This window comes from Rattus norvegicus, chromosome 1 (assembly GCF_036323735.1).
Source record: "Rattus norvegicus strain BN/NHsdMcwi chromosome 1, GRCr8, whole genome shotgun sequence".
Lineage (NCBI taxonomy): Eukaryota > Metazoa > Chordata > Mammalia > Rodentia > Muridae > Rattus > Rattus norvegicus.
Genome location: NC_086019.1, coordinates 182386854 through 182409589, shown reverse-complemented (window position 1 = coordinate 182409589; position 22736 = coordinate 182386854). Strand labels below are relative to the sequence as shown.

The window sequence follows — 22736 nt, the reverse complement described above, 5'->3', positions numbered from 1 at the left end:
CAGTTGATAATCAATATTAGCCATCACTGTAGGATGATGTCATTATGCAGGTGAAGGCAGGTAGAAGGCAGAACGAGGCCTGTCATTGAATGAGAAGGAAGGATGGGCGGGAGAAAAGTTTGAGAGGAGGAAGAGGAGGTTGGGAGAGGAGAGAGCAGCCGAGAGAGCATGGAGGCAGATGTTAAGATTCCTCTGTGCATTTACAGGTTGGTATGAATATTCTTAAGGGATGGATGTGTACAGGATTTTGTATGTCTAGATGAGCAAATTATATCTTATCAATTGGATCAGAGGTTATTGTGCTGTGTGTTCTTTCATGTGGCGATTTAATTGAGTTCAAAAGAGTGTGTGGTGACTGGACACACTGGGCCACCACAGAGTTGGGATGTGTATGTCTGTCATGGTGGCACCCTGCCTTAGGAACTAGATGGGTAGAGAGATTGTTGCCAGGCTCAGAAAGTAGCCATTGGCAGTGTGATATGGGTTGGAACAAAGCAGGTAAGACGCTTTGATGACTGAGATGAAAATCTCTAACAGATGTTATGTGGCCACACGGTTCCGGCACTAGTACAGGGTAAAAGAAACCACTTATTTTCATTTTACTACAACACATCACACCCAAGATATGTGGGTGGATTGGGAGAAATAATAGTGGTACAAGAGTCATTTATGGTTAGAAGTTTTGTAATGTAAGTTGAAAGTGATCAACTCATAGATTTATTGAGTCAGTCATTCACTAATTATTCTTGAGCATCTTGTATGCCCCAGGTACTGTAAATAATAAAACAATTTTGCCATATTCTCTCTCTCTCTCTCTCTCTCTCTCTCTCTCTCTCTCTCTCTGTGTGTGTGTGTGTGTGTGTGAGTGTGTGTGAGTGTGTGTGTGTGTGTGTGTGTGAGAGAGAGAGAGAGACAGAGATAGAGACAAAGAGTCAGACACATGTGCATACTGCTGGGAGAGATAATAGATAAATTACTACAAAGTGACAGAAAATGAAAATGTAAGGAATAAGGGCAGTAGGGAAGAACTCCATGAAGGGACAACACTCGAGTGGAAGCAAAAATGAAGTCAGGAATTGAGCTCCAGGGCTGTATGTGGGAGGAGACTTTCAGGCAGAGAGAACAGCTAGAGCAGAGGTAGCTATGGAGAGGACCTGTCTGAGAACACCTTGGGAGGTCAGTGCGGGGCATGATGAGGAGACAGACAGAAAAGGAGGCTGGCACATGGTCCTCGGGTCACAGGGAGGACTGTAGAGGTGATCAGTGAGGACACTGTGCAGATCCATGGTTAGAGCCAGGAAGAAGTTGCAAGGACTGACATAAACTGGGCAGCTTTGGTCTTGTTCATCAAACACATCTTTTTACATACGAACTGGTATCACCAGGGAGTGCTGGCTTTGAGCCAGTGAGTCTCCAAGAACATCGTCCCTTCTGTTTTGATGGATGAATTACAAAAATATGCCTTCTCCTGCATGATGCAGTGGATACCCAGGGTTTCTTAGTCAGGACCCCTGTACAGTGGCTCTGCTTGAGGGTTAGGTTAATCCCTGGATCAGCCCTGTTTGAGTTCCTGTCCTGACTTCCTTTAGTGATGAACAGCAATGCGGAAGTGAAAGCCCAACAAACCCTTTCCTCCCCACTTGCTCATGGCCTCAGTGTTTCATCACAACAATAAAAACCCAGCGAGGCAGCTGTTACCCTGTCATGTGACACATGATTCCTGGAATGCCTTCCTTCTTGAGCAGAACTTTGACATTTGAATGGAACTCCTTCTAGCTCCGGGAAATGAACTAAAACCAGGCATAACACACCTACCGGATCAAGAGGACGTAGACTTCCTGTCTCGGTATCTCATACCTCTCCACCAGGCGGAACATGGAGTAGAAGCGAGGAACAGCCAGGTTGATGCAGGATACAACGAAGGGCAGTAACAACACCGCCCCGGGGTTCTTGTGCGTCTTCAGGAACTGCAGGGTTGGAGAATAAGCCTGAGAGGTCCCCAGAGCTATGGACCCTCTCCACACACTCGGAGGTCTGGAGTAGAGAACCCCATACACAGTTCCTTGAAGGCATATTGAGTCTCAGAGAGGTAAATACATTTTCCCAGAGTCACCCAGCAAGGAAGCACAAGATCAGAACAGTGTGCTGACCCAATCTGTATCCACTTATAGAGGTGTTGAAAGCACCTCTGACCTCTTAGGAATTCTTTGGAACCCTCATATTATGGGTAGGATAGGACATTAGAGGTGTGTGTGTGTGTGTGTGTGTGTGTGTGTGTGTGTGTGTGTGTGTGTGTGAGAGAGAGAGAGAGAGAGAGAGAGAGAGAAAGAGCGAGAAAGAGAGAGAGAGTGTGTGTGTGTATTTGGTCCCTAGCTAGTAATGTATTACAGGGGACCTAGCTAGTAATGTATTACAGGGGGCCAGCTTTGAAGGTCAAAAACCAGCCTCCAGTGCCTCCCACATTCTCTGCTTCCTGACCCATCAAGAGGGCCCACCTACTCCCACCTATGCTAACCCATGCCCAGCAATTATGTCTCCCCTCCAAGATGGACTGGCATCCCCTAAAACTGTGAGCCAAGTTACATCCTTCCTCCCTCGCACTGCTTCTGTCAGATCATTGAGGAAGTTGGCTGGCATGTCTGGGTCCTAATGCTGCCTCTCTATCCTATACTGGTCGGCTGAGGGGGAACTTGGGTACTTGGCATCTGAGCCATGGGAGATCCCTCAAGCCACAGAGACTCACTAGAGTTCAGCTAGATGAAGTAAAGCCAAGCTCAGCTACAGGAAGCTGTGGTCACCAGTGACTGACAGTCACTGGGGTTGTGTCAACAGCTGATCCTGCTCAGTGTAGCGCAGGTGCCTAGGCCCAGGGCTTCAGAGTCTCTCAGTAGCAGCCCTGCACTTCACTTCAGGGCAGATATGGGAGGTAGAGCTCAGCCACAGCTTCCATCCCAGGGTGGCCAAAGGCGGACCTCTAAGGACTGTGACTCAGTTTCCCCTCCTTCAAGTCAGACATTAATATGGCCAATGTCAACCCTTCAGACTTGCGTAATCCCATACCCATAGTTTTTTTTTTTTTTTTTTTTTTTTTTTTATTAACTTGAGTATTTCTTATATACATTTCAAGTGTTATTCCCTTTCCCGGTTTCCGGACAAACATCACCCTCCCCCCTCCCCTTCCTTATGGGTGTTCCCCTCCCAAACCTCCCCCCATTGCCACCCTCCCCGCATAGTCTAGTTCACTGGGGGTTCAGTCTTAGCAGGACCCAGGGCTTCCCCTTCCACTGGTGCTCTTACTAGGATATTCATTGTTACCTATGGGGACAGAGTCCAGGGTCAGTCCATGTATAGTCTTTAGGTAGTGGCTTAGTCCCTGGAAGCTCTGGTTGCTTGACATTGTTGTACTTTTGGGGTCTCGAGCACCTTCAAGCTCTTCCAGTTCTTTCTCTGATTCCTTCAACGGGGGACCTATTCTCAGTTCAGTGGTTTGCTGCTGGCATTCGCCTCTGTATTTGCTGTATTCTGGCTGTGTCTCTCAGGAGCGATCTACATCCGGCTCCTGTCTGTCTGCACTTCTTTGCTTCATCCATCTTGTCTAATTGGGTGGCTGTATATGTATGGGCCACCTGTGGGGCAGGCTCTGAATGGGTGTTCCTTCAGTCTCTGTTTTAATCTTTGCCTCTCCCTTCCCTGCCAAGGGTATTCTTTTTCCTCATTTAAAGAAGGAGTGAAGCATTCACATTTTGATCATCCGTCTTGAGTTTCATGTGTTCTAGGCATCTAGGGTAATTCAAGCATTTGGGCTAATAGCCACTTATCAATGAGTGCATACCATGTATGTCTTTCTGTGAGTGGGTTAGCTCACTCAGGATGATATTTTCCAGTTCCAACCATTTGCTTACGAATTTCATAAACTCGTTGTTTTTGATAGCTGAGTAATATTCCATTGTGTAGATGTACCACATTTTCTGTATCCATTCCTCTGTTGAAGGGCATCTGGGTTCTTTCCAGTTTCTGGCTATTATAAATAAGGCTGCGATGAACATAGTGGAGCACGTGTCTCTTTTATATGTTGAGGCATCTTTTGGGTATATGCCCAAGAGAGGTATGGCTGGATCCTCAGGCAGTTCAATGTCCAATTTTCTGAGGAACCTCCAGACTGATTTCCAGAATGGTTTTACCAGTCTGCAATCCCACCAACAATGGAGGAGTGTTCCTCTTTCTCCACATCCTCGCCAGCATCTGCTGTCACCTGAGTTTTTGATCTTAGCCATTCTCACTGGTGTGAGGTGAAATCTCAGGGTTGTTTTGATTTGCATTTCCCTTATGACTAAAGATGTTGAACATTTCTTTAGGTGTTTCTCAGCCATTCGGCATTCCTCAGCTGTGAATTCTTTGTTTAGCTCTGAACCCCATTTTTAATAGGGTTATTTGTTTCCCTGCGGTCTAACTTCTTGAGTTCTTTGTATATTTTGGATATAAGGCCTCTATCTGTTATAGGATTGGTAAAGATCTTTTCCCAATCTGTTGGTTGCCGTTTTGTCCTAACCACAGTGTCCTTTGCCTTACAGAAGCTTTGCAGTTTTATGAGATCCCATTTGTCGATTCTTGATCTTAGAGCATAAGCCATTGGTGTTTTGTTCAGGAAATTTTTTCCAGTGCCCATGTGTTCCAGATGCTTCCCTAGTTTTTCTTCTATTAGTTTGAGTGTGTCTGGTTTGATGTGGAGGTCCTTGATCCACTTGGACTTAAGCTTTGTACAGGGTGATAAGCATGGATCGATCTGCATTCTTCTACATGTTGCCCTCCAGTTGAACCAGCACCATTTGCTGAAAATGCTATCTTTATTCCATTGGATGGTTTTGGCTCCTTTGTCAAAAATCAAGTGACCATAGGTGTGTGGGTTCATTTCTGGGTCTTCAATTCTATTCCATTGGTCTATCTGTCTGTCTCTGTACCAATACCATGCAGTTTTTATCACTATTGCTCTGTAATACTGCTTGAGTTCAGGGATAGTGATTCCCCCTGAAGTCCTCTTATTGTTGAGGATAGCTTTAGCTATCCTGGGTTTTTTGTTATTCCAGATGAATTTGCAAATTGTTCTGTCTAACTCTTTGAAGAATTGGATTGGTATTTTGATGGGGATTGCATTGAATCTGTAGATTGCTTTTGGTAAAATGGCCATTTTTACTATATTAATCCTGCCAATCCATGAGCATGGGAGATCTTTCCATCTTCTGAGGTCTTCTTCAATTTCTTTCCTCAGTGTCTTGAAGTTCTTATTGTACAGATCTTTTACTTGCTTGGTTAAAGTCACACCGAGGTACTTTATATTATTTGGGTCTATTATGAAGGGTGTCGTTTCCCTAATTTCTTTCTCGGCTTGTTTCTCTTTTGTATAGAGGAAGGCAACTGATTTATTTGAGTTAATTTTATACCCAGCCACTTTGCTGAAGTTGTTTATCAGCTTTAGTAGTTCTCTGGTGGAACTTTTGGGATCACTTAAATATACTATCATGTCGTCTGCAAATAGTGATATTTTGACCTCTTCTTTTCCGATCTGTATCCCCTTGATCTCCTTTTGTTGTCTGATTGCTCTGGCTAGAACTTCAAGAACTATATTGAATAAGTAGGGAGAGAGTGGGCAGCCTTGTCTAGTCCCTGATTTTAGTGGGATTGCTTCAAGTTTCTCTCCATTTAGTTTAATGTTAGCAACTGGTTTGCTGTATATGGCTTTTACTATGTTTAGGTATGGGCCTTGAATACCTATTCTTTCCAGGACTTTTATCATGAAGGGGTGTTGAATTTTGTCAAATGCTTTCTCAGCATCTAATGAAATGATCATGTGGTTCTGTTCTTTCAGTTTGTTTATATGATGGATCACGTTGATGGTTTTCCTTATATTAAACCATCCCTGCATGCCTGGGATGAAGCCTACTTGATCATGGTGGATGATTGTTTTGATGTGCTCTTGAATTCGGTTTGCCAGAATTTTATTGAGTATTTTTGCGTCGATATTCATAAGGGAAATTGGTCTGAAGTTCTCTTTCTTTGTTGTGTCTTTGTGTGGTTTAGGTATAAGAGTAATTGTGGCTTCATAGAAGGAATTCGGTAGGGCTCCATCTGTTTCAATTTTGTGGAATAGTTTGGATAATATTGGTATAAGGTTTTCTATGAAGGTTTGATAGAATTCTGCACTAAACCCATCTGGACCTGGGCTCTTTTTGGTTGGGAGACCTTTAATGACTGCTTCTATTTCCTTAGGAGTTATGGGGTTGTTTAACTGGTTTATCTGTTCCTGATTTAACTTCGATACCTGGTATCTGTCTAGGAAATTGTCCATTTCCTGAAGATTTTCAAGTTTTGTTGAATATAGGTTTTTATAGTAAGATCTGATGATTTTTTGAATTTCCTCTGAATCTGTAGTTATGTCTCCCTTTTCATTTCTGATTTTGTTAATTTGGACGCACTCTCTGTGTCCTCTCGTTAGTCTGGCTAAGGGTTTATCTATCTTGTTGATTTTCTCAAAGAACCAACTTTTGGTTCTGTTGATTCTTTCTATGGTCCTTTTTGTTTCTACTTGGTTGATTTCAGCTCTGAGTTTGATTATTTCCTGCCTTCTACTCCTCCTGGGTGTATTTGCTTCTTTTTCTTCTAGAGCTTTTAGGTGTGCTGTCAAGCTGCTGACATATGCTCTTTCCTGTTTCTTTCTGCAGGCACTCAGCGCTATGAGTTTTCCTCTTAGCACAGCTTTCATTGTGTCCCATAAGTTTGGGTATGTTGTACCTTCATTTTCATTAAATTCTAAAAAGTTTTTAATTTCTTTCTTTATTTCTTCCTTGACCAGGTTATCATTGAGTAGAGCATTGTTCAATTTCCACGTATATGTGGGCATTCTTCCCTTATTGTTATTGAAGACCAGTTTTAGGCCGTGGTGGTCCGATAGCACGCATGGGATTATTTCTATCTTTCTGTACCTGTTGAGGCCCGTTTTTTGACCAATTATATGGTCAATTTTGGAGAAAGTACCATGAGGAGCTGAGAAGAAGGTATATCCTTTTGCTTTAGGATAGAATGTTCTATAAATATCCGTTAAGTCCATTTGGCTCATGACTTCTCTTAGTCTGTCTACATCTCTGTTTAATTTCTGTTTCCATGATCTGTCCATTGATGAGAGTGGGGTGTTGAAATCTCCCACTATTATTGTGTGAGGTGCAATGTGTGTTTTGAGCTTTAGTAAGGTTTCTTTTACATATGTAGGTGCCCTTGTATTTGGGGCATAGATATTTAGGATTGAGACTTCATCTTGGTGGATTTTTCCTTCGATGAATATGAAGTGTCCTTCCTTATCTTTTTTGATGACTTTTAGTTGAAAATTGATTTTATTTGATATTAGAATGGCTACTCCAGCTTGCTTCTTCTGACCATTTGCTTGGAAAATTGTTTTCCAGCCTTTCACTCTGAGGTAATGTCTGTCTTTGTCTCTGAGGTGTGTTTCCTGTAGGCAGCAGAATGCAGGGTCCTCGTTGCGTATCCAGTTTGTTAATCTATGTCTTTTTATTGGGGAGTTGAGGCCATTGATATTGAGAGATATTAAGGAATAGTGATTATTGCTTCCCGTTATATTCATATTTGGAAGTGAGGTTATGTTTGTGTGCTTTCATTCTCTTTGTTTTGTTGCCAAGATGATTAGTTTCTCGCTTCTAGGGTATAGCTTGCCTCCTTATGTTGGGCTTTACCCTTTATTATCCTTTGTAGTGCTGGACTTGTAGAAAGATATTGTGTAAATTTGGTTTTGTCATGGAATATCTTGGTTTCTCCATCTATGTTAATTGAGAGTTTTGCAGGATACAGTAACCTGGGCTGGCATTTGTGTTCTCTTAGGGTCTGTATGACATCTGTCCAGGATCTTCTGGCCTTCATAGTTTCTGGCGAAAAGTCTGGTGTGATTCTGATAGGTCTGCCTTTATATGTTACTTGACCTTTTTCCCTTACTGCTTTTAATATTCTTTCTTTATTTTGTGCGTTTGGTGTTTTGACAATTATGTGACGGGAGGTGTTTCTTTTCTGGTCCAATCTATTTGGAGTTCTGTAGGCTTCTTGTATGCCTATGGGTATCTCTTTTTTTAGGTTAGGGAAGTTTTCTTCTATGATTTTGTTGAAGATATTTACTGGTCCTTTGAGCTGGGAGTCTTCACTCTCTTCTATACCTATTATCCTTAGGTTTGATCTTCTCATTGAGTCCTGGATTTCCTGTATGTTTTGGACCAGTAGCTTTTTCCACTTTACATTATCTTTGACAGTTGAGTCAATGATTTCTATGGAATCTTCTGCTCCCGAGATTCTCTCTTCCATCTCTTGAATTCTGTTGGTGAAGCTTGTATCTACAGCTCCTTGTCTTTTCTTTTGATTTTCTATGTCCAGGGTTGTTTCCATGTGTTCTTTCTTGATTGCTTCTATTTCCATTTTTAATTCCTTCAACTGTTTGATTGTGTTTTCCTGGAATTCTTTCAGGGATTTTTGCGATTCCTCTCTGTAGGCTTCTACTTGTTCTCTAAGGGAGTTCTTTATGTCTTTCTTGAAGTTCTCCAGCATCATGATCAAATATGATTTTGAAACTAGGTCTTGCTTTTCTGGTGTGTTTGGATATTCCGTGTTTGCTTTGGTGGGAGAATTGGGCTCCGATGATGCCATGTAGTCTTGGTTTCTGTTGCTTGGGTTCCTGTGCTTGCCTCTCGCCATCAGATTATCTCTAGTGTTACTTTGTTCTGCTATTTCTGACAGTGGCTAGACTGTCCTATAACCTGTGTGTCAGGAGTGCCGTAGACCTGTTTTCCTGTTTTCTTTCAGCCAGTTATGGGGACAGAGTGTTCTGCTTTCGGGCGTGTAGTTTTTCCTCTCTACAGGTCTTCAGCTGTTCCTGTGGGCCTGTGTCTTGAGTTCACCAGGCAGGTTTCTTGCAGGGGAAAAATTGGTCCTACCTGCGGTTCCAAGGCTCAAGTTTGCTCGTGGGGTACTGCCTAAGTCCTCTCCGCTGTGGCAGCAACCGGGAAAATCTGTGCCGCTCCTTCCGGGAGCCTCTGTGCACCAGGGTTTCAGATGACGTTTGGTGTTTTCCTCTGGCGCCTGGATGTGCACAGAGTGCAGTCTCTTCTGGTTTCCCAGGCGTGTCCGCCTCTCTGAAGGTTCAGCTCTTCCTCCCACGGGATTTGGTTGCAGAGAACTGTTTATCCGGTCTGTTTCCTTCAGGTTCCGGCAGTGTCTCAGGCGCAGGGGTCCTGCCGCTCCCGGGCCCTCCCCTATGGGAACCCAGAGGCCTTATACAGTTGCCTCTTGGGCCAGGGATGTGGGCAGGGGTGGGCAGTATTGGTGGTCTCCTCCGCTCTGCAGCCTCAGGAGTGCCCACCTGATCAGGCGGTGAGGTCTCTCTCCCAAGGGGTTTGGGAGCAGAGAGCTGCTGCGGTCCGGGATCCGCCGGTGTGGGACTTCCGGTAAACACAGGAAGTGCCCGGCCTTAGAGGAATTTTGCCTCTGTGTGTCCTGAGTTCACCAGGCAGGTTTCTTGCAGGGGAAAAGTTGGTCCTACCTGCAGTTCCAAGGCTCAAGTTTGCTCGTGGGGTACTGCCTAAGTCCTCTCCGCTGTGGCAGCAACCGGGAAGATCTGCGCCGCTCTTTCCGGGAGCCTCCGTGCACCAGGGTTTCAGATGACGTTTGGTGTTTTCCTCTGGCGCCTGGATGTGCACAGAGTGCAGTCTCTTCTGGTTTCCCAGGCGTGTTCGCCTCTCTGAAGGTTCAGCTCTCCCTCCCACGGGATTTGGGTGCAGAGAACTGTTTATCCGGTCTGTTTCCTTCAGGTTCCGGCAGTGTCTCAGGCGCAGGGGTCCTGCCGCTCCCGGGCCCTCCCCCACGGGAGCCCAGAGGCCTTATACAGTTTCCTCTTGGGCCAGGGATGTGGGCAGGGGTGGGCAGTGTTGGTGGTCTCCTCCGCTCTGCAGCCTCAGGAGTGCCCACCTGATCAGGCGGTGGGGTCTCTCTCCCACGGGGTTTGGGAGCAGAGAGCTGCTATACCCATAGTTTTTAAACGAGGGGAGAAACATTGGGGTCAAGGAAGATTAAGCCATTCAGGGAGTTTACCCATCTGTTAGACTTACAGAGTGTCTACTCTGTTGGGTGTCATGGGGGCATGTGGACAGAATCCTATGCTGAGTGCCTATAATCTGGCTGAGGCAGGAGGATAAGGAATTTAAGGCTAGCTTCTGTTGTATAGCAAGACTTTGTCTCAAGAAAGCAGAAGGAAAGCAAAACGAAGAAACAGAATTGAGAACTGGATCCCAGCTCTCAGTGGAAGACCCATCTCCACAGGAGCCTAGTACACTCTGCCCTGTGGTGAGCATTACACCACAGGGCTCCTAAGTGCAGATCTGGGCACGAGGAGAGGATTGGTTCTACAGTTTGAAGCAAGGCTTTGTGGGTGCAGCTGCTGCTGGCCACAGGGCCCAGCTGGAGGCCTTGATTCTGCATTTGCCCAGCAGCCTCCCAGTCCTCCCCAGCTCTCTCTGCTCTGGCCCTTAGGGTTACCTCAGAGTTATACTCAGCCAAGTAATATACAGCTACACAGCAGGCTGCGGTTATTCCAGTAGAGACGAGCCAGGCGGCTACGTGAACAGAAAATCGGGTCAGCTTCTGGTTGAGTGTGAGCCTGTCGTTCTCCTGGCGGATCTCAGACAGGTTCTCCTGCAAGTGCCAGACAATCAATGGGACCCACTGCCCCTTCCCTGCTTGTCAGCAGAGACCCACAGGAATACGGGGCCAGCCCAGGCCATACATGAGCTGCAGGGTAAATCTGTGCTGCAAATCTGCAAGGTGGATCATGGGAGACCAAGAGGGAACCTCAGGACAGACAGCAGAGAAACACAAGGGCTTCAAAGTCCATTTCTATCTTAGAGGAACAGAGAGACATAGGGGGTCCATGGTCATGGTGTGCTTTCTTCCGTGCTACCCCTTTTCTCTCCCCTCCCTCTCTTCTTTCTCTTTCCTCTTCTCCTCCCCTCCCCATTGCCTCTCTTCATCCCCTCCTCCCTCCCTCCTCCCTCCCTTCTTCCCTTCCTTCCTTCTTCAGTCACTCTCTTCTGCCTTCCTTCTCTTTTATCTTTGTGTTTTGGGGGAAACAAGATCTTACTGTGTAGCCAAGCTTGCCCTTAAACACACAATCCCCCAGCCTCTGCCTCTCCAGAATGGCAGGTGTACATCATAACAAAACACTCAACAGAAGGCTTTTCTTAAATCAACAATTCCGAGAACCACATGTAGAAAGAAGTGAAAGCTCTCATCAAAGCTCATTTATTGGTAATTTATAATTACGGCTCTATTTGAGTTATTTTGGAGGGTTTTACTGTTATCGTTGTTTTGATTTGTATTTTGAAACAGGGTTTCACTCTGTAACCCTGGCTGACCTGGAACTCACTATTTTGTACATCAGGCTGGCCTCAGATTCCAACCTCTGCCACTCCAGTGTTAGGATTAAAGGCATGGGCCACCACACCTGGCTGCTTCACTGAAACCATGAGCTGTCTCTGTAGGCCAGGGCAGCTCCGCTTCTGCATTTGGTGTGAAGACTGTGCTTTCCTTGTACATGGAGTGCTTCATGGCATCCCAAACCTCCACCCACCAGACACCACTGGACCTTTACCCTATTTATAGTAACTGAAAAAGGTTTTCAGAGATAGCCCAACCTCCCTGTGAGGGTCACAGTTGTTCCAGGTAGAAAACTACCACTCTAGGGTAGAACTTTTATGTGGAAGCTCAAGAAGTGGGCGTGTTCACAGGAATTGCTAAACTGGCCTCCGTGAAGGCTGAGACAATCACAGAGCTTGACATGATGTCCCATGTACTGCCTGGCATTAGGTATTATCCATAATTAAACATTTTATAGACAAGACCATGAATGGAGGCAAAGGGCCATAATCTCAGCACCAGGGAGTCTGAGGAAGGAAGATCTTAAATTCCAGGTCAGCTTGCAATACAAATGAACACCCCCCCACACACACACACACCCCTCCCCGACTGGAACTCACAGAGATCCACCTGCCCCTGCCTCCTGAGGTGCTGGGATTAAAGATGTACACACCTCAGGCTGGCTGAAACCCTATCTCAAAAGGAAAGAGAAAGGGAAATAGGAAAGGGAAGGGGGAGGGGAAAAGGAAAAAAAACCTGTAGACATGCAGGGGTGAGGAAGGCTGGTGGAGGAGGACTTGCAGGGAGGACTCTGGGACTTACCCTGATCTCTGTGCTCAGATTCTTCTGTTTTAGCTTAACAGCTTTTTCATGAGTGACAGTGAAATCCCAGCAAAAGATGAGTTTAGCAATCCCTCTGGAGTATATGTGGGGGTTGATGAAGTTGTTCCGGAAGTACTTAGCCATGCTGGGGAGGCAGAAACCAAAACATCCAAGCATTATTATGAAGGTGTTGAGGCATGCAGGGACGAGACATGACCCTCACTGATAATGAAAGGCAACATAGGCATTCCAAACTCTTCCCTCAAAGAAGGGGAATTACCAGCACAATGCTGTACAGGAGACAGAAATAGACAGGGATAGCCTGTATGCCTGAAGTCTGCCAAGAGAAGCCTCTTTGCCCCATTAAGTGTTCTGAGTCTTAGTTTCCACATCTGTATGATGGGGATAACAACATCTCAACAGAGATGTTATGAGAGTACCATCCACATTGCTACAACAAAAGATCACCAAGCTATTGCTTAATATGCCATAGGGCATACTCTCACATTTCTGGGATCTGAAGTTTAGAAGGGTCTGGAGACATAATTCAAACAGTAAAATTCTTGCTGTGCAAATACAAGGACCTGAGTTTGGATCCCCAGAACCAAAGTAAAAATGCAGAGTGTAGAAGGGTGTACTCATAATCCCAGATCTGAGGAGACAGTGACAGGTCTATCCCTGACCCTCATAGGCCAGCCAGTCTAGCTACAGGTTAATGGGAAATTCTGTCTCAAAGGAGATGAATTAAGAAAAGACCCAGGGTTTTCCTCTGGTTTCTACATGCCTGTGTTTCTATTGGACCCACTTGGATAATTCAAGACACCTTCCCCCATGTTTAAGATCTTTAAACAACATTTGTAGAGTTCATGTGTTGATTTTGAGACAAGGCATCCTTATGCAGCCCAAGCTAGCTTGGAACTCACTTTGTAGACCAAGCTGGCCTCAAAACTTACAAAGGTTTTCTTGAAGAATCTCAGATGTCCACCACCCTGGCCAGAGTCCATTTGCATTGTTATGGTTAGCCTTTGCCAACTTGATTAGACTAAGAGATGCCTTTATTACTATATCACTCTTCAGTATCTATGAGGATGTTTCCAGAAATGGGCCACCATGGTGGTGGAAACATAGGAGGAACCCAGATAAGACAAAGATGGGAGGAGGAAGCTGAGCAGGGCGGAGCTCTCTGCTCCCTGGACACAATGGGGAGCTCTCTGCTCCCTGGCTACGGAGAGGTAAGCAGCTTTCACCTCTACCAACTATTCTGCCTCACCCAGGCCCAGGAACTGTGGGTTCAGGAGACCATGGACATGAACCCTTGAGTTGTGCGTGGCAACAGTTTTGTCAGTGATGGAGATAAACACACCATACAAAATAACATGCCTATGGGTTCTAGAAGTCAGGTAACAGGAATCCTGGGGTAACATCAGTCAGAAAACCACAGAAGCCATGGCAGGAGGCATTTGTTAGCCTCTGCTGTGAGGTAATGGGGTGTCTCAGACTGGAAGTACTCTTGGCATACAGCTAGGCATGTTGTCAATGCGAAGTGAAACCAATACTGCCTTCCCATGATGCATTGCCACTGGGTGACAGCTGAAAGAATGTGTTCTAGTTTGATAAGTTTCAATGAAGTCCCACTTTTTTCTTTGAACAATGATGCTGGCAGGGAGTTTACATGAACTGAATAATGAGTCCCCCAAATTCAGATGTGAAAGCTGTAAGCCCTGGGACATCAGTATATGACTGTGTTTGAAGACAAGGCCTTTGAAAACAAGATAAAATAAAATGAAGACTTCAGAGTGGGTTCTAATCAAAGATGTTGACATTTTTATTAGAAAAATTAGGCTTGGGATGTAGCTTCTCTCCAGAACTGCATAAGAAACAAGAGAAGGGGGAAGAAGAGGAGGAAGGGGAGGAGGAAGAGAAAGGAGAGAAGAAATAGGAGGAAGAAAGTGGGTGAAGAGGAAGAGGGTGTTTAAAACCAGACAGACACAGTGAAGGACATGGTGAAGACAGGGAAAGGTGGCTGCTCTAGTTAGCTTTCCGCTACTGTAACTCATATACCTAAGACAATCAGCTTATTCAGAGAGAAGGTTTGTTTTGGTTCAGATTTAGAGGCTTCTGTCATAGTCTAGTTGCCCTTGCTGCTCTGGACCCATAACAATGTATCATGACAGGCAGGACGGCGCTGAACAGCAGCTCATAACCAGGAAGTGGAAAGTCGAGAGCAGAAAGGGTCAGAGCCCCACCATTCCCTCTGAGGGCAGGCCCTCAGTGACGTGAAGATCCTCCATTAAACTGCACCTCTTACATCCTAGATCCAAGTTCTAGTGATGGCCTTCGATAAGCCAAGGAGAGGCTACCTCAGGAGAAACCAACCACGCTAGCACTTTCACTCAGAACTACCAACCTCCAAACCTGTGAGAAGACAGATTTCTGTTGACTCAATCATCCATGCCAGGGTCCTCTGCAAATGAATACAGACGCTGACAAGCCCCTGAGCTCACTCCCCATTTGGGCCTCCTCTTTGCCGACTGTCCCTCCATTTTGTCTAGCTGGTGGAATCTCATCTGTTTTTAGACTGACCACTTAATTCCTTAAAGGCACACAAGCACCTCTCTGCTCCCATCCCTCTCATACTCTGCCACTGTAAGACAAGAAGTGCACAGATAGCAGTAGGAAGTCACCATTGCAGAGAAGCTGTGTTTTGGGCCAGCTTTCATTTAGAGATACGACTTCACTATGTATCTCAGGCTGGCCTTGAACTCGAAATCCTCCTTCCTCACCATCTCAAGTGTTAGGATGACCACTGCACACCACCACGCCCAACTTCTTGGATTACTGCTGGAGTTTCTTGGAGTTTGCCTAAATCTAAGATGAGCCTTAGAGGCTGGGGAAACAGCTCGGCTGGTAAAGTATTTGTCACCTAAGAGCAAGGATGAGTTCAATTCCCAGAATCTATGTAAAAAGCAATCTGCATATGGTAGTGCACACATATAATCCCAGCACTGTGGAAGCAAGGACACATGGCTCCCTGGAGCTCAAGACACAGCCAGATAAGCCTGCATGGCAGGTTCCAAGCCCAAGAGACCCTCTTAAATACAGAACAAAAAGATAAGGTAGAAAGAGAGAAAGTACTTGAGGTACAGAAGACATTCAATGTTGTCGTCAGTCCTCAAATGTAGACAAATCTGACCCCCGCAATTGTGCGCACATGTGCAAATGCAAATGCACACATGTGCACCCACACAAACAAAATAAGCTTTAGAATTAGGTCAGCAGCTCTACCTGAAGAGTAGACTGAAGAAGCAGATGACCAGGCAGGCTCCGATTGTGAAGATGTAGGCCAGCTGCATGTTGTAGGACGCTCCGCCCATCCTATGCCGGATGGTAGAGTTGGTGTAAAACCCATAGTACATCACCGTCTCCCTAAAATAACCCTGATGGGAATAGTAAAGGGGTCTAAGTTAAGCGACTCGCTTGAGGAAGGTGAATGGCTGTTTTGCAGGCCCCTGTCTGCAGTCATTCACACATTCATGGTCACTTCTTGGCATCCAAAGAGATCAGCTCTAGGGCTGCTGAAGGACCCACCAACTGCAGATGTTCAAGTCCTTCGCATGCAGTGGCCTAGTGTCCACTGTGCCCACCCTCCCAGTTTCTAAACCATCTTGAGGTGACACACCTACTATAACATGAATGTTCTGTACATAGGTGTTACGGTGTGTAATTAGGGAATAATGACGAAGACCAGGACTGCTTACATACTTACAGACACAATTTCTTTAATTTATTGTTTGTGAATGTGTGCATGCATGCGTGCCTGTGTGTGTTACATGTGCATGTGCATGGTGTAAGTGCATAAGTGTGTTGGTGATCAGAGGAGAAACAAGTGTTCTGCCTGTGACTCTCCACCTATTCCCTTAAGACTGGGACTCCACTGAACCTGGAGCTTGCTGGTTCAAGGGCTATGCTGGATGTCCAATCACCCTCCTGCCTCTGCCCACCAGTGCTCAAATTACAGGTGCACACAGCCATGTCTGGCTTTGGATCCGAACTCACATCCTCATGTTTGGTCAGCCGCCCGCCCCAGTCCTAGACATAAACTTTAAAAACACACTTTGTACCTGTGGCCAAGTGAATCAAAGGGCTTAGCACTGTGGGACTGAAAGCTTGGCTGAAGTTTCCTAGGAAAACTTTGAAAAATGAGCTCCTAAAGTTGGAGAGAACTTCAAACCAAGGGGATTTTTGCAGTGGAGGAACCCCACTGTGAGTACCTGTACTTGGGGGTCAAGCCAAACATCCTGAAAGCCAGGAAGTTAGACAGCCTCAACCTCAATGTCTTGCCCTGACAGTGTAAACCCAAGGAAGTGGCCAGACAATTCCAGAAGGCCAGACACCATTACTGCCTGCCTAATGGCTGGCATCACTTTTTGTAATAAGGGGAAAATGTTGTATCTTTGTAGACTATTTTCTCTCCCCATATAAGCATCAATACAGCAATTGATCAGTAAGTAGATAAAGGATAGATATCAAGTAAGTAAACAATCATAAACCCAGGGGAATGATTGATTAAAAATAAAGGAGGAGGGCTGGTTGTATTGCTTGTCTGTACAGTGCTTGCTTGGAATGGGTGCAGTCTGAGCTTTGGTTTCCCTGCATGATAAAAAATTAAACACAGAAAACACCTTGGGATTTCTTTTTTGTTTTTGTTTTTGTTTTTGCTTTTGCTTTTTTGTTTGTTTGTTTGTTGTTGTTGTTGTTTTTGCTTTACCATGCATCTTGGAGAGTTTTATAAACACATGTTCTTCTTAGCATCAGTCAGAGTGCATCAACACCGCTGCCTGTTGGAGCATCTAACCTCTACCCTGTGAGCTGGCGTTGAAGAAGTGTCTGCCCTTGAGAGTCTGTAGAGCAGGACTGCTAAAACTACACCCCAAGGAACCTACCTGCCTTTGCACTTCTGTGATCTAGGACTGTGTATGTGTGTGATTATGCCATGCGTGTATGTGTATGTATGTGTTTGTGTATGTGTATGCATGTGTGTATGTGTGAATATGTATGTGTATGTGTGTATATGTGTATGCATGTGTTGTATATGTGCATATGTGTATGTATGTGTGTATGTGTGCATGTGTATGTGTGTGCATGTGTATGTGTGTACATGTGTGTCTCTGTATCTGTGTCTGTGTGTCTGTGTATGTCTGTATGCGTCTATATGTGTGTCTGTGCAAGTATGTGTATGTATTATGTGCATGTGTATATGTGTGTGCGTGTGTATGTATGTGTATGCGTGTGTGCATGCACACTGATTGAAAAAGAATCAAAGGTAAACATTTTCAGAATCATGTTACTCTGAAATCATCTACCATGCAACTCTGAAAATGAAGGATCCATTCCTATGATCACATCATCATTGTCATGTCTAACAAAGTTAAGAATCACCTTCCAGGAATGAAGAGACTATTTGTCAGTTAAGAGTATTTGCTGCGGGCTGGAGAGATGGCTCAGTGGTTAAGAGAACTGACTGTTCTTCCAGAGGTCCTGAGTTCAATTCCCAGCAACCACATGGTGGCTCACAACCATCTGTAATGGGATCTGATGATGTCTTCTGGTGTGTTTCAAGACAGCTACAGTGTACTCACATACATAAAATAAATAAATCTTAATGCTGCTTTCCCACAGAACCTGAGTTCAGTTCCCAGCACCTCCATTGGACAGCTCACAACCACCTATAACTCCAGGGGATCTGATGCTCTCTTCTGCCCTCTGCAGGTACCACACACCTGTGAACACACAGACACACACACACACACACACACACACACACACACACAAATAAAAGTATTAAAAATCCTTTAAGGATACACCCCAGCCTGGAGAATAGAGAAAAGAAGGAAGGGATAGACTTTCCTGCATTTTACTCTGTAGTGGGGATTTTCCAGAAGAGGATTGATTGTTTTTGTAGCAATAAAGGAAAGGGAAGAAACAGATTTCTAACCCGATGTGCCCACTGCAGAATGCTAAGGGAAAGAAAACATACAGTAGGCGTCCTGTAAGGAACACTCATCCTTCATAAGAATGGAGTACCTGGTTCGTGTGTAAATGGTGTAAGTGGGCAGAGAAGTGGGGTGTGGCTAAAACAACCCATAACACTGGTTCTGAACCTCTGGAGGTTTCAGTGGCTCGATCCACACCGTCATGCACTCAGCACTGGAGGGAGAACCAGCCATTTCTCCATCAGGCAGAGCGAGAGGTCTGAGTAAGGCATGATCTTCTATCATGGTGAACTTGAGTGGTGGACAGAGAGAACTTACCGCCCCTGTGAAAAACTCCAAGCCAGTGAACTGGAGGGTGTTCTTCTCACCCACGGTGAATTGTGGGATGATGATGAAGCTGAAGTTCATGACGAATGAGAAGATGTTGAACTTCAAAAGCCACCTCAGGAAGCTGAAATAGGACAGGACGCTGGTTCCAAACTTGCCTCCGATGACCTTGAATCTCTTCTGCCACAGGCTGATGTAATTGAGGAGCTCTGAAAGGCTGCTCTTGGTTCTTCGGTAAGCCTAGGGTGGAGAGACAAAGAGGAGGCCTGGTCCTCACTAAACAAATGACTCCTGAGTGGATGTTGTGATAGCCAAACAGCCCTGCTCCAAGAGCCCTGTTCCCAGCCAGGCAGCTTCAAGGGTCACTTACTAAGGTGGCTTCGTTCATGTTCACAATGACCCTCTCATGCACCCCTACTATCACCTTCCCAGGTTGTTCTAAGTGGCCAGACTGGTCACTAATACCCCATCTTCCCGTTCCAACCTTTTTACTCCTATCCCATATTGGCCTATACAATTTGGATGTTGGCTTCCTTTCCCTCCATCCCCTTTCCACTCCTGACCCTTGACCTCACTGCTGTCACACTCTTGCTCAGTTTATCCCATCAACCCACATGAATAAGTCCCAGAACAGAATAAATATTAAACTATCAAATGATACAGCCTCCCACTTTCACATATGTCTACCGGTTAGTTTTTGTTTACCTAACACAAACCTAGCTCTATCTAGGAAGTTAGACCTCAACTGAAGAACTAACCCCATCCGATTGACCACAGCCAAATCTGTGGGGCCATTTTCCTGAATAATTACAGTGGAGAGGACAGCTCACTGTGTGCTGTGTTACTCCTGGGCAGGTGGTCCTGGGCTGCGTAAGAAGGGAGGCTGAACAAGCCAAGAGAAGCAAACTAGTAAGCAGAACTCCTCCACGCCTCCTGCTTCAGTTCCTGCCCTGAAGTCCCTTCGCCACCGTCTGTGATCTCAGAAGTATAAGCCAAATAAATTCTTCCTCCCCAAATCGCTTTTGGTGCTTTATTATAACAGTAACAATAGAAAGCAATCTAGCGTGGTATATAATAAAAGGAAATGAGATCCGCAAACCAGTGAAGTTCCTATAGAACCATACATGCAAAAGTTAAGGTGTAGAATTAAACTAGCTGTCCTCAGTGTTTGGATTGGAAAAGACTGTGTGTGTGTGTGTGTGTGTGTGTGTGTGTGTGTGTGTGTGTGTGTGTGTACGTAGAGAATGAAACCTTATCATTTGCTGAAATGAGGATAAACTAGAGGATGTTATGCAAAATGAAACAATCCAGACATGTAAAGACACACACTGCATGTTCCCTCTCATGTGTGGAAGAACGTGGATTTAGAGATTACTAAAGGCAGGGAAGAATTGAGGGAAGGAAAGATTGAGAGGGGCTGGGGTAAAGAAGGAATGAGTGCTGGTGTTTCGAGGTGGGATGACCATAGCTCACAATAGCCTAGTATACATTGTATAAGGATCTAGAAGAGAGGACCTCAAGGGCTTAAAGAGTAGAGTAAACGTTTGGCAGGTGCTTGACCTTGGTTCAATCCCAGTACTAAGAGAGCAAGAAAGAAAGGGGGATGGAATGAGGGCAGATAGGAAGCAAGGAAGGCAAGCAAGTAGGAAGAAGAGAGGAAGGAGGAAGGTGGGGGATGCCAGCCTCAGGCTGTGACAGGGCCTTTGCGCTCTTGAACTCTCTCAGCAGCTGTGGGTACTCAGGAGATCTATGCAACATTGAACCCATTCATTTTCCGTGGTGGACAGGAGCAAGGACTCAAAGGCCTGGTTCCTCCCATAAGATATTTAGGCAGTTAACAGCTGGGGGCAGGGGCTCACACATAAGGCAGTTAAGGGTTGTTGGGGAGAGAAACATCTTCAGTGGTGCAACAGCCTGCAAGTTGCCGGCGCCCTGTAGGTAATCGTAGTTAGCCTGACTGGTTCACCAAACTAGTTTATTTCTTGTCAGCAGGAAACAGAAGTTTGTTCACATAACAGAAGGACAGGGAGAGGAAAACACTAATTTCAATCCACTCAGGCTGTATGCAGGTGTTGAGGTAGCCTGTGTTACAGCAGTAACATGCATATTATATGTAAACAGATAATACTCAGTCATTTGGGACCAAGTCTCCCTTATCCAGCCTCCAGCTCACAGAGCCCTACCTGCCTCTGCCTCCCCGGTACTGAGATCAAAGGCATGGAAAAAAAATATTTCTCAAAGTTGACTTACCAGGGAAAGGGAGCTGAGACACTGAGCACAGCAGTTGGCCTCGAAGGTACCATGAGACTGTTTGTTTTTTTCTTTGTCAACTATCTTTCTGTGGAAAACAATAGGAGAAAATAAAGGACGTCAGTGGAATTCATTTCCGAAAAAAAAACCTAGCCATCCCTGGACAAGGAGACCTCTTGGGGGTCAAAGAGGAATCACTTAATCCTGGATCTCAATGGCCCCAGCCCTGGAGATACAAGGGTGGTCTCAAGGGTGTCAGCTTTTACATGGGTTCTGATGATATAAGCTCGGTTGGTTCTTAGGCCTGCATGGCATCATTTCCCAACTGAGCTTTCTCCCCAGATTTTTTTATTTTTATTTTTATTTTTATTTTTATTTTATTTTTTTTTTTTTGTTATTTGTTTGTTGGTTGTTTCAAAGCAAAGCTTTAATTTAGAGTGGTTTGAAATCTACAAGAAGCTTTTAGGCTGTGTAGTGTTCCCACACTCCTTTCACAGATTCCCCTGTTCACTTCCCATGGTAGGTGGGGTGGCTTGAATGAGCTGTTCCCCAGAGTTTGGGGGCGGATTTGAACATTTGGTTCCTAGTTAGTGGCGCTCTGTGGGAAGTGTGGCTCACCAAAACATGACTGTGAGTGGGCTCTGTAGTCTCAAAGACTCAGCCATTCCTGGGTGCTCTCTCTGTTTGTGGTTCAAGACGTGAGCTGTTAGATACCGCTTGAGTCACCATGTCTGCCCTCTGCCGTGATGGACGCTAACACTCCAGAACCATAATCCCAAATAAACTCTTCTATGAGTAGCCTTGGTCCTGGTGTTTTATCACAGCAGTAGGAAAGTAACTAACACTGTAGGTTTGTCCGAAAAGCCAGCATGCATGTGTCCTGGTTCCTGGGCTCCTGACACTTATTTCAGAGATTCCCATTTCCTCTCCCAGCCTTCCCAGGCTGCACACACTGCATCTGCTCTCCTGACTCTTTAGAACCCTCTATTTCCTGTCAGACTCTCAATCGTTCCTTGCCTTTGATGACCTGAAGATATTTGACTCAGAGATTTTGGAGGATTTGACTAACACATCTTTCTGGTTACACTGGCATCGGGGCTTTGGGAGAGAGGACCAGAACATGTCTTAGCTTTGAAGAAACCAATTCAAGTGAGTACCTGGCCTGGGCAGTGGTAACTAGAGCTCACTGGAGACTTGCTTTTCTCTAGAGAATCCTTTCTAGAAGCAGTCATGCACCAGGGTACCCATGCCCTCGAAGGAGACATGCCAAGTCCTAGCTCTTAGCACTCAGGAAGTGGAGGCAGGAGGATGGGGAGTTCGAGACAATCTTTGGTTATATAGCAAGTTCAAGGGCAGCCTGGGTCACATAAGAGCCTGAATCCATAAGGTTGTGATACACACCTTTATTTCAGCACTCAGCAGGCTGGTGCAGAAGGAGCCTGAATTTGAGGACAGCTAAAGCTACATTATAAGTGCCTGTGGGGAGCATTGAAGAGAGTTGGGGGTCCCACTCCATAAAGGTTTTCCTTGCAGAAGAACTGTCTCCTGCATTATGCCTTTCTCATCTTTCTGAGACAGGACAATTGCAGTAGACTGAGGCTCCCAAGTAAGAACAATGGCCGTACCTAAGCTCCCTCTTCTCTTGCATGGTCCTGGGCTGGTTTCTGATGGTTTTGATTCTGTCTCTGGATGTCATGGGAACCAGGGATGCAATTAGTTTTTGTCCTGCAGAAGAAAAGGAGCAGAGTTCTGTTGCTGTTTTCTTTAACATGGTCTTAACATTTTAAGAGATGACACTGGAGTGAGACTTGGCAGTGCTTGTCCATAATTCCACAACTGGAAAGCAGAGTTAGGAAGACAGCAAGTTCAAAGCTATCCTGAGCTACATAA

General features: G+C 45.3%; 1 protein-coding gene across 4 annotated transcripts in view; it reads right to left on the bottom strand.

The window, feature by feature from the left end:
• Positions 1–22736, bottom strand: part of Tmc5 (transmembrane channel-like 5) — an 84578-nt gene that overhangs the window by 24090 nt on the left and 37752 nt on the right. For all 4 annotated transcript variants that reach the window (XM_039085213.2, NM_001401626.1, XM_039085220.2 and 1 more), the window contains 7 exon segments: positions 22472–22571; positions 20847–20934; positions 18588–18836; positions 15562–15713; positions 12277–12421; positions 10579–10734; positions 1816–1967 (listed from right to left, as the gene is read on the bottom strand). In XM_039085213.2, the coding sequence (XP_038941141.1) occupies positions 1816–1967; positions 10579–10734; positions 12277–12421; positions 15562–15713; positions 18588–18836; positions 20847–20934; positions 22472–22571 (1042 nt within the window).